Source organism: Abramis brama, assembly GCF_963993115.1.
Source record: "Abramis brama genome assembly, chromosome: 16".
In the NCBI taxonomy this organism is placed as follows: Eukaryota; Metazoa; Chordata; class Actinopteri; order Cypriniformes; family Leuciscidae; genus Abramis; species Abramis brama.
Window position 1 is genome coordinate 5,064,408 of NC_139978.1, and position 18,690 is coordinate 5,083,097.

Here is an 18,690-nt window from a genome sequence, read left to right on the forward strand (position 1 = left end):
GGTGGGGTATGTGATTCTCTTTTTTGTCCATTTTTTCAAAATCACTTGAAATCCTATTCCTAACCCACTTACAGCCACTGAGTTAGAAGCACTGAAATGAAAATTAAGCAATTTAATCATCTGTGGAACGGGCAGGACTCGAAAAACTCCAGCCAATCATTTCCAAGACCACCTAGAATCATTGGACAGTAAGTTTGTCAATCAAACGGTCGTACCCCCTCCCCCCATCCCCCTTCCATCCATTGCGTCGAATGGGTGGAGTCAGGGCCAGCGTTGGAGGAAAGAAGGTAGGACCATTTGAGTTGTGTATTTTCAAAATCTGCCGGCCGTTTTGAAAATCCCATACCCTACCTTAAATACAGTTCCCGCAACGCAATACAATTAGAAATATACACATTGGTAAGTTGATGGATGTACTCTTGTTAATGCTGATGGTGAGGAGTTACAGTTGAAACATCTCATAATGTTCCTCAAACTGAGTAGCGTATCACTGAGAAACGTCCTGCTCAAGTCGCCCTTGCGATGGAGGGTCAGGTTGAATAACTAGATCTTCTAATGTTTCATCATGGGACTCGCTCTCGGATTGATATGGTAAAAAATCGACGTCATCATTACTGTCTTTACAGGAGGCGCGTTTCCATTACAGATTTGCGCTAAACTTTTGCGATTTTTTCTAAATGTCGAGCAAAATGACGGCGTTTCCATTAACCGATGTTATGCGACTAAAATGTAAATTTTTCCTCTCGCGAGTCATTCCAAAAATCATGGCGATGGATGTTGGGAGGTTTATGCGCAGCCACTGCACTGGCCATTATTATTAATATAAGGAGACGTATGTGTGTTATCCAAGCATTAATGTTAAGGAAAGACCCTTATACTGGGAGCGGCTCATATGAGGTGTTTCTGGGTGTTTCTCCCTCATTTCTGCTTCAAACTCTTGATTGTGGCATTTCTTTGTGGTTTAGAATCCATTATTCCTGTAATTCTTTTGTCTTTTATGAATTTAATAAAGAACTCTGTCTCGTATTCTGTCCAAACACACCGCGTCATCTACGTCAGGTCACTGTAAATGCGCAAAAACTGTTTCCATTGCAGTTTTGCGAAATATTTCTTTTTCGAATTGCCTGAAAAACTTTTTTGCGATAAATGGGAGTTTTTGCGATCGTATTTTCAATTCACAATTTCAATTTGCGCGATTTGAAGGGTAATAGAAACAGGGCTAGTGTGTTCAGTCGCTGATGACTGAGGACACCTTGTGACCAGTTATGGTAATGGCATTAGCTTTCGAAATGCGCTGTACGCGCTTGACCAATTACAACAGACTGGGCCGTCTGGCCAATCAGAGCAGAGTAGCTCACAGAAAAGAGGGATTTAGAGAGATTGATTCATCCATGGAGTCGTTTGAGAATGAACACTGAACAATGTGGTGATGTGCAATGTATATTATGAGAAAATTGTAAACCTGTTGTAGGAGACTCCAACACAAAATTAGGAAACGTTAAAGCAGTGATATGCAGTTTTGGCAATTTCTTTGCTGTTTTCTCGCTTTTTGCTCGCGGGTTTCTCTATAGAGCTCCCCTTACAGCTTCGGAATAGATATTTGACAACACTTTCGTCAAAACTCGTTGGCGACTCTCTCCCCTCCCATCTTCTCCCTCTGGTCATGTGCATTTGTTTTCAAAGAAGCCGGGGAACGCACGGAGCCATGTCCACTGAGGCATGTATGATACACAGAAGGCTAGCATATAAATGTTTAGATAGTGTATGTGTATGCGGCCCGCCGGCCCAAAGTTGCAAAGGTGGTTTTTCCGCTCATAGGCGCTAGGGGGGTGCGAGAAGACCACCATTCAACCCGAAAAAAGTCATATAACCATTCCAATGACCCCAAAGCTGTTAAGTTAAGGTAAATTAAGCTAAAAAAAACTGCATAGTTCACCTTTAAAATAGCATAATAGTGGCACTTTAAGTCTTTCATGTAGATAATATTTATGTTATGTTAATACAGCTTTCCCTGCGGCCGAAATCGTAACTGTCTGAGTAGGTACTACATTACTGTTAAAAAAGTCCTAGTATGAATATGGGTGGTATGAATCATAGATATCCATATAAAGGCTAGATGTCTTAAGGTGGAGTCACTTCCGGCAACGACTCATAAAACATTTAGTTTGACCACCTGAGGTGGATAAACAACATTTTCTGAACATTTTATTGAGGGAAAAAGATCTTTCAGGTTTGTAAACCATTCATGAAAAGCGCTGCTATGGATCCTTTACTGTGTCACATGACACTAAAACCCAAAGGTCCACTGCTATTTAATGTCATGAATTGTGCTACTATGGCGTCTTTTCTCTTTGTTTTCAGATTGTTGTTGTCAAGGTACATATCTTAAAGTTTACAGTGGCTTCTAGGAGCTGTCTCTAGATCAGTTACTCCGACTTGGCAAACAAGTTCCTTTAGGGATATGTGAGGCCCTTAAAGCAAACAGGCACATTTTACATCAGCGATGACGTCGGCAGTCCAGACAGGCTGGTGTCCATGGCGATGGCAAGCAGTTACAGTATATGAAGTATATTCTTTAACTTTATTTAATAAAAAACATCCTGTGAAATGAAGTTTTTTGGCTTTTAGTATGAACATGTTAGCCTTACTGTTATCTATAAGCTAGTTTGCTCCAAAACAATGACAAAATTCACATTTAGAAGATATAAGCGTTCAAAACTTACAGTCTCTCACTTCCGCCAATAAGGATCAATGATTTTAATGACATCACTCTGCACTTCAGCTTCTAATCAGATTTTCTGTCCAATCAAATGCTCTCTAGAATCTGAAGCTCCATTATAAAATGAAGCTGTGGCTGAAATCGGTCACTTGTTCACACATTTACTGTTTTCTACATGGTTAATGGCACAAAGTACACTATATATATACACTTTATTCCATCGGGGTGGATGAAGTCTGGTTTCACGTTTGTGTCACTCGAACCGCCGCAGCTCGAGTCGCTCAGACCAGAAAATGCATCGGACCCATTTGAGCTCTGCACAGAATGCTGTATTTTAAAGTGATATGGAGGAGATTATGAGGTAACTGCTGGTCAGCGGCTCTGGCCGAGCTGTGATATAAACTAAACGCTATTGGCTATTTCCAAAAAAAGGGGAGGAGCTGTTCGATATGCCCCGCCCTGTCTTCCTGTTTCAGTGGAAATTAACGTCAACACACTGAACAATGATGCGCGTTTAAAGGCACTTCAGTGGGCCTTAAAGATCTGTTCATACTACTATAAAGATGAAGATATTACTGTATTCGTTTGCACACCAGCGGACAATATCGTTCTGTTTATTATAAGCTCACTGCAGTTTTGTCGTCTGTCACTTTAAATGCTCGCGCTGGTTAAAGCAGGACGGATTCTGACTGGCTGTCAATGTTTTCATGGTTCACCAGCTGAAAAAAAAAAAAACGTTCTGAAAGTGATTCCAACGATATCAATCCTCTGTGTCATTCTCATTATAGTTGTGCTGGACTGCTTTTCATATTTAGAATGACTATCGTCCTTAGTGTGAACAGGCCTTTATGTGGTTTGGGTTTTAGTGATCCTCTAAACTGCATAAAGAGATGATCGAGGGCAATATGCATATGAGTATAATGGAGGAAGAAGAGCTTAGCGGAGGAGAGTGAGGAATCTGAAAGCTGGCTGTGATGTTTGTATTGCAAAGCCAAAAGAGTGAGAGACCTCAACCAACAGTCATTATCTCTCTCTCTCTCTCTCTCTCTCTCTCTCTCTCTGTGTCCTTTTGTCTTTTTCTCTTGAATGTAAAGTAAGTTTAAAGGGATAGTCCAAAAATAAAAGCCTTTCATTATCTATTCAAAGGTTATTCTGAAAAATTGTTATCATTGCTGTATTTTTCAAACAAGAAAAGTTAAAACAAATGTGACTACGCCATAAGGAACCAATGAACCATAATATTAGAAACAGTCAGTCAGACAGACAGTCAAAATCAGTATTTTATATCAATAGTAAAATACATTTTTATTAATAAAAAAAAATTATATTTATAAAAATAAATGTAAGGTGACTGACTACCAGGGTTAAGGTTAGGTTTAGGTTCAGGGTTATTAGGCAGTTAATGTAATTACTATATTTAGTACAAAGTACAGTATATGTATGTACTGTACATGGGGAAGAGGACTGTAAAATAAAGTGATACCAATGAAAACTTCTGACAATAAAGCCAACATCAAAGTCTGTCATCAAACCCTACTCATCTAGTTTTTGTATGTTCTTTAATAAGACAACAGTTCAAAAAAGATGTACCCCCAGCTTCACAGACAAGGCTTAGGTCTAGTCCCAGACTATAATGCATGTTTGAGCTGTTTTAACTGAAAGCAACTTCCCTGACATGTCTTAAAATATATCAGTGCCAGTGTTTATTGTCTCAAGTTTCACACCAGTAAGGTTTTGTTTTTTTTTGTTTTTTTTTTGAGGCACGCTTCTTAGCGTCGTTAGTCATTTAATATAATTTAATTTAAAGCATTTTAAGTCATCCTGAAGTTTGTTGAGGTGCCCTAGTTGAGAACCACAGAAACAATCAGTTACAGACAAGCATCTTTCCTGAAAATGTTTTATTTTTTGTGACACAAACTGATCAGCAAAGTCATTATTCAACATCTTAATACATATAGTCGTTCACTCCTATACAAGAGAGCGTCTAGGATTTAAAGTATGCCCCGAAAAATGAAGCAGTCTCAAAGTGTCACTCCACCGGTAGTGAAGCCTGTACACTGTACAAAAGACCAACGCAAGTCTCCGTCACACACAAACTCGTTAAAGACATCTGTATACAGAGTAAAAACTCTGCAGTATAAAGAATGGACAGAAAATATATTAGTTTAAAAGCAAAAAATGATATATATATAAAAAAAAGTCTTATCTTCATTTTACCCCTTAATCGGGTAACTATGGAGGCTTGTTTTCCGCCACGGAATAAAACAATTTAAAAGATAATTGCGACTTTTTCTCTCACAATTCTGACTTTTATCACAATTGCGAAATAAGTCAGAATTGCATTAAAGTCAGAGTTGTGAGTTATAAAGTCGCAAATTGCGAGAAATAAAGTCAGAATTGCGAGAAATAAAGTCAGAGTTGTGAGTTATAAAGTCACAAATTTCGAGAAATAAAGTCAGAATTGCAAGAAATAAAGTCAGAGTTGTGAGTTGTAAAGTCAGAATTGCAAGAAATAAAGTCAGAGTTGCGGTTATAAAGCCAGAATTGCGAGAAATAAAGTCAGAATTGCGAGAAATAAAGTCAGAATTGCGAGAAATAAAGTCAGAGTTGTGAGTTATAAAGTCAGAATTACGAGTTGTAAAGTCAGAATTCGTGATATAATGTCAGAATTGCAAGTTATAATGTCAGAATTGCAAGTTATAATGTCAGAATTACGAGTTATAATGTCAGAATTGTGAGTTATAATGTCAGAATTACGAGTTATAATGTCAGAATTACGAGTTGTAAAGTCAGAATTGTGAGTTATAATGTCAGAATTGTGAGTTATAATGTCAGAATTGCGAGTTATAATGTCAGAATTGTGAGTTATAATGTCAGAATTGCGAGTTATAATGTCAGAATTGTGAGTTATAATGTCAGAATTACGAGTTGTAAAGTCAGAATTGCGTGATATAAAGTCAGAATTACGAGTTATAATGTCAGAATTGCAAGTTATAATGTCAGAATTGCGAGTTATAATGTCAGAATTGTGAGTTATAATGTCAGAATTACGAGTTGTAAAGTCAGAATTGCGTGATATAAAGTCAGAATTGCGAGTTGTAAAGTCAGAATTGCGAGTTATAATGTCAGAATTGCGAGTTATAATGTCAGAATTGCGAGTTATAATGTCAGAATTGCGTGATATAATGTCAGAATTGCGAGTTATAATGTCAGAATTACGAGTTGTAAAGTCTGAATTGCGAGTTGTAAAGTCTGAATTGCGAGCAAATCTGATGGTATAACTTGCAATTGTGAATATATCTCACAATTTTAGGAAAAAAGTCGACCTTTTTTAGCCTATTTTTTATTCTGTGTCGGAAACAGTTTCCATTGGTAACTCACTCAATGATGTACATAATATCTGTAACACAATCTCACCACCCTCATTACTAGTGCATTTTCTTAACATTCGAGTGCCAGGAAGTCATTAATCTCAAGCCAAATAAATTCACTTATCCTTCGAGATACAATAAAACACTTCAAAGCCAAAGACAGCAGAATAAATAAAAGCAGAAAGATGTGGAAACAACAGTATATCCAGGTGCCTATGAGGACAGTATTGGGCAAATCTCACGAAACCTGTCAAGAAATGTGACCCGGGCATGTTTCAATGTTTCGATCACACTGGAACAGGCCAAAGCAAACGAGAAATACATAAAGTGCAATAACTGTATACAAATCTAGAGCAGAAATGCTGCAGCTGAGAGGGGAAGATCACTATTCTATAGTTCAGGAAACATCCCTGAGAACGGGAGACGTCCATTGAGTGTTAAAGGGTTAGTTCACCCAAAAATGAAAATTAGCCCATGATTTACTCACCCTCAAGTCATCATATGACATTCTTCTTTCAGACGAATACAATCAGAGTTATATTAAAAAATGTCCTGGCTTTTCCAAGCTTTATAATTGCAGTGAATGGCTGTTTCTGTTTTGAAGTCCACCAAAGCTCATCCATCCATCATAAAAGTGCATCCATCCATCATAAAAGTGCATCTATCCATCATAAAAGTGCATCTATCCAATATAAAAGTGCTCCACAGGCTCTGGCGGGTTAATAAAGGCCTTCTGAAGAGAAGCGATGCGTTTGTGTAAGATATCCATAATTATGACGTCGGATGTTGGAGTAGCGAAAGCTCTTGCGGTTCAAACAAACTCAAGCTCCTCCCATATTTCTCTTTAAAAATTGTCGTTTTAGACTTTTAATTTGTGACTGGTGTTTTGTTTTGCTCTTTCTTCTACTTTCGTCATTACACTGTGCTTCAAGTTCAAGTGTTACTCTTTCGCCATAAATCAATGCTTACGGCCGTCTGCCGGAAGCTAGTTATTTTAGTCGATAAAGTTTTAAATATGGATATTTTTCTTACACAAACGCATCTCTTCACTTCAGAAGGCCTTTATTAACCCTAACCCTAACCCTAACCCTGCACTTTTATGATTGATAGATGCACTTTAATGATGGATAGATGCACTTCTATGATGGATAGATGCACTTCTATGATGGATAGATGCACTTCTATGATGGATAGATGCACTTTTATGATTGATAGATGCACTTTTATGATGGATAGATGCACTTTAATGATGGATAGATGCACTTCTATGATGGATAGATGCACTTTAATGATGGATAGATGCACTTTTATGATGGATAGATGCACTTTTATGATTGATAGATGCACTTTAATGATGGATAGATACACTTTAATGATGGATAGATACACTTTTATGATGGATAGATGCACTTTTATGATGGATAGATGCACTTCTATGATGGATAGAGGTCATATACACCTAGGACGACTTGAGGGTGAGTAAATCATGGGCTAATTTAAATTTTTGGGTGAACTAACCCTTTAAAAAGTGAGTTTTAGCCATCATGCAACAATGGCGCGTTATGTGTGTTCAGCGAGAGAAGGTGTGTGTGTCGTTGTGAAGGCTGACGGTAGGCGAGGAGCGCTCTCTCTGAGCCCTGCAGGAGCTTCTGCTGCAGCGGCAGCGCTGGATCCACATGACGTTACGTGTGACGCTCTCTCCGTCCGGGCAGAGGAACCGCAGACGCACCGTTCGGGAAGCGGACGGCTGACAGCATCTGCCATCCACACACACACCACACACACGAGGCCGGTAGCGGCGGGCCGTGGAGCAGCCGGCAAACGTGATCCGCTCAGGTTCCCGAGACCTCACTGTCCGTCGACACTTCTTTCCTCTCTGAATGACATTACAAAGCAACAGGAAACATTAATAATAGAGATAATACCTCCATATGAAGACATTAATTTAATATTCAACAATATTATTGATCGGCCTGCATTGACACCATTATATTTACAAGGCAGGGCTTATTCCGCCATATTGCGTGTTGCATTAGGCTTGTTCGACTTGAACCGGCGCTGCACAGACCGATCGGTTTATGACATCAAAGTACAGCGAGAGCAATTCAAATGCACAGGAGCCGTCTACTTTCTATTCGCTCTCGCGGTACTTTGATGTCATTCACCGATCGGTCTGTGCAGCGCCGGTTCAAGCCGAACAAGCCTATTTTCTCACATTCATAGTCATATGAGTCAGTGCACCATCTTGGGCCGCGTTCCAGTCTACTTTTAGACACACACTTGCTAACTTCCCTAAGCACTTCCCCTCGGGGTAATCCCGTTGAATGTGATTTCACAAAGTACTGTACCACATGTTCCTGGATCAACATCTTTGTTGATCCTGGAACAACTTTCCAATCAACCAATCAGATTTGAGGGACAAGTTTACAGTTTATGTCAAGTTTAGGCTTAGAACCAGGGTGAGGTGCTTCAATGTCATTTCCCTCTGATTTTAGGGAATAGTTAAGGCTAGGGTTAGGTTTAGGGGTAGGGATATGGTAAGGACTTAATTTTGGGACAGGAATGTTATTCCAGGATCAACAAAATATGTTGATCCAGGAACATGTCTTACTTGGCAAAATCACGGTGACCAGGGAATCCCTGCCACCATTTTGAAGTGCGTTCCACTTCGTGAAGTGGATGAGGGGGGTTTATATGGACAGACCCTCGCTCCCTCGATTTTGACAGAGGGAGTGAGTCTACTTCATATGTACACTTCAGGCAGCTCCATATACCACAATGCAACACGATTCTGACGTCAACGCATATTGCGTTTAATTTACCCCACCATAAACAACTCTGTGATATATTATTAATTATTTAAAAAAAAAAAATAAACAACTCAAACACACCTATACATATAGAATGGTGCATTAAACAATTTCGTAAGGGAAGAAAATAAATAATACATCAACCCCATAGTGGATTCTAACCCCTAGTTTCCACCAACTGCGGAACGGCTGCGGATCCGCTCCGGAACGGCGGCGGAGTCAATAGGTTTCCATTAAAGTCAATGTGTGTATTTTCACTGACTGTGGAACGGCTGCGTTCCGACTCCGGCGATCCGCAGCCCTCCGGAGCAGATACGCAGAGCTTCTATTTTTGCTGGATGCCGGAGAGCTCCGCAGCAATTCAGCACTTATATCGCGCGATCATGCGTGAATTCGCGAGATCTTGTGGGTCCTCGTGACTTCAGCTGTCAGTCATGGCCGCAGCCGTTCCACAAACAAATCCGGACCTGGTGGGTACTGAAGGACGACGGAGCACGGAGCCGACACGCAGTGGAGCCGTTCCACAGCCGTTCCGGATTTTGGTGGAAATCCGGGGTAAGTGATCAAGGGCTTATACGTTCCAGTTCAGCCTATTGCAGTTTCTGCCAGTAGTGGGCACTCATGCAACGTAAGCAATGACGTACATCCACGTGAATGAGACGGAGGGAAGTTAGCGAGTGAAGGGCATGACAATTTTGGACTAGGGCTGTGTTCCAGTCCACTTTTAGAAACGCACTTGCGAACTTCCCTAAGCACTTCCCCTCGGGGGAATCCCTGCCGCCATTTTGAAGTGCGTTCCACTTCGTGAAGTGGACGAGGGAAGTTTATATGGACAGACCCTCGTTCCCTCGATTTTGACCGAGGGACCGAGTCTACTTCATATGTACACTTCAGGCACCTATATGTCCCAGAATGCAGTACGATTGTGACGTCACCACAGATCTCGTCTAATCACCACCACAACAAACAACTCTATGATATATTAATTATATATTTTTAAATTTAAAACAACCCAAATACACCTATATACATTTGGATGCTGCATTAAACAAATTCTTAAAGGGAATTTTTTTTTAAATAATCAACTCCACTTAGGACGTTCCAGTTCAGCCCATTGCAGTTTCCGCCAGTTGCACTCGTGCAACGTAAGCAACGGCGTACATCCGCGTGAACGAGACGGAGGGAAGTTAGCGAGTGAAGGGCATGACAATTTTGGACTGGAACGCAGCCCGGGTATATCTAAAGTCTTTGGTTTCTCTGACCAGTGATGGGAAATGGAAAACCCGGAGTGAATCCGGATTACTGTGTGATTTTTGTGGAACTTGCTTTCACTCCACTCTCAGCTCTGATCCAGTCCGTGTGTTGCCTTGTGACGTGCAAACTGATATCATTTTAATTTTAACATTAAATATGTGAACTAACTGGACGGATTTAGTCAGAAACTGCTCAATATTTAAGGTAAGGCGGGCGATGTTTTTCATAAGCACTTTAAGTTATATTGGCTGAGACACTCTTCACATCCTGATTGCAATCAATAATAGAAGTGGATAAGAATAATAAGAAAAAAAGTACATATATCTTCTGTGGAAGTCTTAGGAAAAAAGTGTATGGGTATATAGATGATTTAATGTACATTATGTATGTCTACTCATTTCACTACATCTCACCTTCATAGCTGGAGTGATGTCACATTCTCGGATCTGGCAAAGGCGAGTCTCTCGAACCAGCTTGCACTGTGCATTACTATTGCTCACACGACTTGAGATGCCAAACCCGCAGGAAGCAGAACATTCGGACCAGTCGGTGGTCTGTGGGAAACATTCGGATGTTGGGAAGGGGACCAGAGACACCGGCACAGACGCCCACTCTGCAGGGTTAATGAGAAAACAGCCATAAAGAACACATTTCACCTTTGTGGTTGCTAAGGTATTTTAACTGTTGCTAAAGTGGATTCAGAGTGGTTGCTAGGGCATTATGGGTAGTTACTAGGGGGTTCTGGGTGGCTGCTAGGAGGTTGCATACTGGTAAAGTCCCCCTGTAGTCAATTGTATCCCTTAAAACTCATCTTTGATCACCAAAATGACATATTTAAACGTAATGTAACTCTACACCCTTGCCTAATTTAGTATACGCCGTTCTATGAATATGCAAATTAGCCATTTTAAAAACACCACATAGACATATAAAAAACATTAAAAACTTGATTTTCACCACAGGGGGACTTTAAGGTCACATTTCAAGTCAGGTCTTTGTTTATTTTGTATTTTGTTACATGGGTTCTCACTTCAACTTGCTTTCAGTGGACATTCATTACATTTTTCGGTAACACTTCACAATAACAGGGCATGAATAATCATGTACTAAAACCTGAATTAGTTGTTACTTGATTACTGAACTCATGATTAGTGAAGATATGAACTAACCATGAACCAATGAAGAGCGATCCTTAACTATGACAGGAGTCATAATGATTCATGCATGAATAACAGCAGCCTTAAACATGTTAGTACAGTCATGCATTAATTAGCGTTTAGGGTCAAATAAATCAATCAGGCTCTGTAAGAATAAATATGAAATATTTTGACTTTGAAACACATTTAAACTATTTATTAGTCATAATTTAAACTATTGACATCAGCAGCTTCATCATAGACATTACTGAAAGGCACAGGATTAGTTTGTCATTAATTTCACTGGTCCTCCTTATCAAACATAGAAAATACTAAATACACTAATAAGTTATCTTAAATGGTCCTAATCTATTTTGTGATATTCTCTTTCCCATCAAACTAAACCTACTGTGACTTACAACAATTCCTGAGGAATCGGTTCCCAAAAAATAGGCAAACAGGAAACATGAGCTACGGTCAGGGGAACGTTTGCTGGGATCAGTAGTTCACTCTCCATCCAGACACAGGTGTGATGAGACTGTACCTCCGTTCTTGGACCACACAACAACACTTAACTGGGCTGAATACTAGTTGTAGTACATGTGTATTTGATTGTAAGTTTATGATAAATCATGAGCTAGTTAACACTGAATTAATTATGATGTGTCCCCTCAAGTAAAGTCATGACACAGTCATGCTAAACCATTACTTTATGTTTTTAGTGGTAGTTATTAGTCTATTTTCCACCTTTATTTAGATGGATCTGTGTAATTAATGGCAAAATAATCATATGTGCCATTCCAATTATTTGTCAATGCTGCAAATGGCAGATTATGATCTTACAGTTTAAATTGTGGCAGTATTAAATCATATGTTTAATTAAAATTTCTTCTTATTTATTTTTACAGAGACTGATTGATTTAATTTACCCATAAACGTTAATTAATGCATTAACTATCAAACGTACTAACATGTTTAAGGCTGCTGCTATTCATGCATGAATCATTATGACTCCTGTCATAGTTAAGGATCGCTCTTCATTGGTTGATGATTAGTTCATATCTTCACTAATCATGAGTTCATGTTGAAGTAACAATTAATTCAGGTTTTAGTACATGATTATTCATGCCCTGTTACTGTAAAGTGTTACCCATTTTTCATGTAGATGCCAAGGCCGCATTTCTCATTTTTGTTTAATTTAACTCGATGCACTAAAATAACTAGAACTGAAACTGAAATGAAGATTTATAAAAAACTATATATACATATTTTCATAAGTCGACACCATTGCTGAGTATTTTCTCCTTAAAACTGCAGTGAACCAAAGACAGTCTCAAAAACACGCTTTGAAATCGCTGGTGTTTCTGACGTCACAAACTACAATCAGATCAACGTGTGATCGTCAACGAGTGGATCTCTGAGCTGAGTGAGTGAGTGGAGGCGGGGCTCATTTGCATATTCATAGAATCACGTATACTAAATGTTGTACATATTCAAATGTACTATATGAGTTACATTCAAGCTATTTTAAGGCATTTGGATTTTGGGGTTATTTTGGTGATGAAAGATGAGTTTTAAGAGATAAAATTATTGACTACAGGGGGATTTCTAATTTAAATATAGAAGTGTAATACCTTGAAAAGAGCCCCTGGTGGACTGTGAGCTGTCAGGGCTCTGTAAGAGTCTGCTGATGTGGTTGTACGGGGTGTGTTGAGGACGGGGGTCCGACGGCTCTTCCCTGATGCTGTTCTGATGGTCACACACCCACTCCTCACAGCAGCGGCCCGGTGGCGTCTCCAGGCGAGGGTGTGTGCAGTGTGTGTCGGGAACGGGGATGTGCTGTGGACACACAGGCATGCAGCCCAACACACCGTCCATACAACTGCACTGGTGTCTGCAGTCGGGCTGGAAGTCCTCGCCGTGCTGATACACACGCCCTCCAAACTCACACGGGCGGCCCTGGGCGTCAGCTGACACACACACACACACACACACACACACACACACAGTGCTCAGTCAAGAGCCTTTGATGGAGACACTTTCTGCATATTATTTTATGTCATATTAAAAAAAATATCTAATCACTTTTGTAATAACCACTTTATTTGAATGTGAAGGAGAACTGAACTAATTAACAGACTAGAAGATTAACAAACAAACTCAAACCTGAACAGATCAAAAAACAAACTCAAAACGTGACTATACATTTAAAGTTTTTCTCTGCAATGACGGTAATAACATTGTATTGGGGACGATTCTTTACTATCTATCTATCTATCTATCTATCTATCTATCTATCTATCTATCTATCTATCTATCTATCTATCTAAAATTTTACAAACAAACACCAAAATATTTTTTTAATCTTTTTAGTTCAAATTGAAATTAAAGTGAAAATGCCGTGATTTTAACATATTTGACACATTTATTATAAATGTATAGAGCTTATTATATTACATTTCTAAATTATTATTTTACATTTCAAAAATGAGGAAGAAGTAAATAATAAGAGAGAGAAAAAACTTTAAAGTTATGATAATTTTTCCTTTAAAATAATTTTCCTTTTTCTTAAAAATAATCATCGGGAACTGAAAAGTTCTCCTAACTGAAGAATCACCCATTATTTTTTAAAGCAGTCAGTCCCAGAATGCCATGTGTTTGTCGCACCTCTACAGAGTCCCCGGCGCAGGTCCCCTCCGGCCCCCAGGTGGCAGCGCAGGCCCTTGATGTGGTCGCAGGGTCGGTCAGGGCCACATTGCTGGTTAAACTGTTGAGCACAAACCTTACAGCATCCGCACTCGTCCAACACCCGACTGACCCCGAGCGGACAGGAGGGAGGATCCCGAGGGCACGAGCATGGGCGGGAACAGCCTCGGGATCCCTAGGGAACATACACTCAGGTATCACTTTATTTCAATAGTCCACTTTAGACATTCTACTCACTATAAGTAACTTTGCACCTACATGTCAACTAACTATCATTAGAGTATTAGTAAACTGTCTGCTTAATATTTGCTAACACTTTATCTTCTTGCTTCCCAACAGACATTCTACTGACTATAAGTAACTTGGCAACTACAAGTGAACTTATTCTCCTAACCTGAACCCTAACACCTAACCATAACCTAACAGTTTACTGACAGTCTACTAACACTCTAATGAGAGTTAGTTGACATGTAGTTGCAACGTTACTTATAGTGAGTAGAATGTCTAAAGTGGACTATTGAAATAAAGTGTAACCTACACTCACTTCATTACATGAAGATCAGGGGCCTGTTGCATAAACATAGCCATTATGTTGACAGTGTCTGAAGATCTAGCAGTTAGTCAAGGGGTAATCAGACTTACTTTTCGGCATCAGATTAGGCCAATCTACATTTTTTTGTAAATTATTTTAAAGCTGCAGCCCGCAGTTTTTCCTCTTTGTCGCCATCTCTGTTCGAAATCTGCAATTGCAGTTATTCGCGGAATTATCAACTTTGCGTGTGTTGAGCCTCGGCACGGCACAGCGTGGATGAATCCGATGTTTTGAGGGGAATGTGCGTCTGTCAGTGTCGCCAGTGTGGATACTGGCATTCGCAATCACAGATTATACTTTTTGTAAGTATGACCAACATAAGAATTTTCACCGGAAAATGTCGTCTGAACAAGTAACATCCACTTTTGTTCTGACCAACTAAGGGGAAAAAGCATTGCAGTAAATCGCGCTGATTAAATCTTCAAATCTACGATTAAAAACAGCCGATTAAATCTAACGATCGCTTATCATATCACGTCAAACCGTGCAAATTATACTTTGTTCTCAAATTGTTAATGTTAATCAGCATCGCGTGACATTTAATGCCCTTCCGATATTTGTCCTTGTTTTCGCATGGGCCGGTTGCGTTTTACAGCGGGTGAATCTCCTGGCGATCGTCGTTTGAACCTTTCTGGATCCGCCATCAAATTGATAAGTTTAATTATATCAAGTGCTGTGAGAAAAGGTTATAAATCTCCACCTTCAGCATCCTCACACTCATCGCCGACTAGCCGAGACTCTTCTTTATGTGGACAGATGTGACGTAATGACGCAAAGACATGCTCGAATCTCCCGCGGAAATCCACCAGTACCACTGGAATTAAAAACATTATTACAAGCTTACCGTTTTGAATCGAGCTACGGCAAGCAGAGAGTTTTGAACACTGGCTGGTTATGAACTTGCTCAAACATTTATTTTGGATAATTTTTAACCCAAAAAAAGCTACGGACTGCAGCTTTAAAAAGTTATGAACAGTCTTAAAGAGAAAAAAAACTGATGTCTAACTTGGAAGTCTATGGGAACAGCGTGAGAGATGAGCGAGCAGAAGAAATCAAAGGCTTTCACTGTGATGTGTAGGAGTTGCCAGGCCAATGTTTTGTAAGTTTGTATGAGTGGGTCAGGCTGTGTTTATATAAAACACTCTCTTAGGTGTCTGTGTTTGAAATAGTACTGTAGAATTGAATCTTAAATATACACTGTAAGATAAACTGCGCCGCTGTAACCATTAGGAGCTATTTCTGCCTGATCTCCATAGAAATATTTTCCTGAACTAATCTCAAAATGTCATGCTTATAGTTAAAATTTCTATAAATCTTCTAAAAAATTTTATTGAAAAAAGTCTCTTCTGCTCACCAAGACTAAATTTATTTGATCAAAAATTCAGCAAAAAACAGTAATCTTGTGAAATATTCTTGCAATATATATATAAAAAACTTAATAAATAAATGTAATTAATAATAAATTAATTATAAATGCAATTTATTCCTGCGATCAAAGCTGAATTTTCAGCATCATTACTCCAGTCTTCAGTGTCACATGATCCTTCAGAAATCATTCTAATATGATTTGATGCTCAAGAAACATTTATGATTATTATCAATGTTGAAAACAGTTGTGCTGCTTCATATTTTTGTGAAACTGATACATTTATTCAGAATTCTTTGATGAATAAAAAGTTTTTGTAGATCAGTATTTTTTTTAAATAGAAATGTTATATAATTATAAATGTCTTTACTGTCACTTTTCATCAATTTAATGCATCCTTGCCAAATAAAAGCATTAATTTCTTGGCTTTCTGACCCCAAACTTTTGAACAGAAGTGCATATTTTTACATTCAAAAAAATAAAAATGAATGCAATCATATAAAATGGATTTTTAAAATCTTCATATGTCAAGGAAACTGATCAGTTTGCTTCGTCACAAACTATTAGTTTTGAGAATGTCTGAGAATAAAATAGATAGAGCTTGCTGAAATAGAGAGAAATGAATGAGCATTAGGACTTATCAAAGTACAACAACAATAATAGACTGTTTGTAATTTCCCAAAGATCATTTTTTTGGGATCACACAGTTATCAAAGATGAACAGATTTATTTTGCAATGTCGGTGAACTGGCATGTGTGCAACATACAGTACAGGATCAGATCAACTCACCTCTCCTTCAGATGAGCATAAAACAGACAAAAACACAAGGCATATAACGGCCTGGGTCCATTGATTCCTTCCAGAACACATTTCCAAGCTTCCCCCAAGAAATGAATACCAAAATAAATAAAAAATGTAACAAATCCCCAATGCAAGAAGCAGGTTTATCCACTTTCTAATGGACTCCGAAGATCTCAGAGCGTGTCTTCCAGCTCGTCTACTTTTTTAAGTAAGCGATTCAAAAGAAGTGCGGATACAGAGCGCATCAGTCAAACTAGTGTCTAAACGTACAGCAAGACTCAAACTCAGATGCCTTGTCACAGAGCATTTCCAAAGGGGCAGGACACCTTATAGAGGAGAGAGAGAGAGAGAGAGAGAGAGAGAGCAGTGGGAGTGTGTCTTCATAATGAGGGATCCCTTATTTGTGTTGCTGGACCTCTAGGGAACAGGGTGTGAATGCAAAACTGCAAAACGAGACTGCAGGTCTCAGTAGTGTGGATTACACACGACAATGAAATGATACAAAACCACCAAGACACTTAATACAAGCTTAACAAACACTTAAATATAGGGTGTTCACCTGACCACACAATTTAATTGGCCATTTGTTATGTGTTACGAAAGCCGCACTGGAGTGCATAAGAAACATTGTTATGATAGTGGAACAATTGGGAAGGGAACTCCAACCGTTTTCCGTTCGATGGGAAGTCCTGATGCAGATGCGAAGGAAAATCCCCATAAACAACTCAGCAGACACACACACACACACACACACACACGTAACATTCTCATTGTCGTCCTGTAAGAACATGAAAAGTGTTTTCTATTCATTCGCAGGAAGAGCTCTCCACTGGGCCTCAGGTTTGTGTTGTGAAACTCAGGAAGAGAAACATGGGAAAACAGGGAGATCTCCAGAGATTGCTTTCATAGAATTCATATATCAGCCCCGACTGTCACTTTGAGACTTTTCTTTTCACCTTATACAAATCTGAATCAGCATGATTTGTTTATAAGAAATATACACTGTTAAAAAATGAATCAAAGTAAAAAGCCATCAGCTGTAGTTGCCAGAACTTTGCCGTAAAAAAATATGGTAGCAATATTAAACCAATATTAAACCCTATGCTCAAAACAATTCATTGGTTTTAGTTGGGCAAACTTAAACTAAACAAACTAGTTCAATCAAATAAACTTTTTTGAGTATAAAGAACTTTCTTTGTCTTTTGAGTTCACAAAACTGACACATTTTAAGTCATCTGAACTTGTTTCTTTTAATTGAGACCAAATTTAACTGAAACTGGTCTGGGATTTCCATTTACCAGCACGATTTGCCATGGCACTCGAAAGGGAGCGTAAATGCTAAATTTAAGTGTTATATAATGTTTTTTTGTGAATGTCTGTTGAGGAGCATCAAAAGGATGTGGCGTATCTGGTGAAGAAGCCGTCAGCAATCAAAATATTGGTTGAAAATTGGTTGAAAATGATCAAATATGGTTGAGATTGCGAATATTAGCCAGATGCTTAATGTACTGGAGATATGAGCTCTGACGATGACAGTGATGATGTTAAAAAGCATCTGCTCAAATTGAACCCTTCTAGATCAAAAAGATAATGAAATGTGCTTTATTTTATTCTTTTAGTTGTTATTAAAATATCAGGAGAGTTTTATACCCCTGACGTAGAGATCTGTGTTAGATATAGATCCGGGTCGCTGAAGACCTGAATATGTAATAATGATTGGCGAAGCATTCATGCATTTAAGGGTTAATCTGGTAAACTAAGGCTAATAGTTGGGCTCTACTGTGGGGTGCAGTGATACACATGAACTGAACAGGTGATTTGCATCATAGCTGTTATTAACATATTTTAAAATTGAATAAATGACACACTAATCTCCACCTAAATTCAGTGTGGTGGGGCTTTAACACTGTGGAATGAATCATATGAGAGGGCGA

The 18,690-nt window shown here is 38.9% G+C and overlaps 1 protein-coding gene across 1 annotated transcript; it reads right to left on the reverse strand.

Annotated features, from left to right (window-relative positions):
- Positions 1-7,420: 7,420 nt before the first annotated feature.
- ccn1l2 (cellular communication network factor 1, like 2) lies at positions 7,421-17,056 on the reverse strand. Its single transcript, XM_084087288.1, has 5 exons — positions 16,745-17,056; positions 13,958-14,171; positions 12,925-13,260; positions 10,568-10,767; positions 7,421-7,966 (listed from the first exon to the last, which is right to left on the reverse strand). The coding sequence occupies exons 1-5, from the start codon at positions 16,823-16,825 to the stop codon at positions 7,661-7,663; spliced, it is 1,137 nt and encodes a 378-aa protein (XP_083943414.1). The 5' UTR covers positions 16,826-17,056; the 3' UTR covers positions 7,421-7,660.
- Between the last annotated feature and the right edge of the window lie 1,634 nt (positions 17,057-18,690).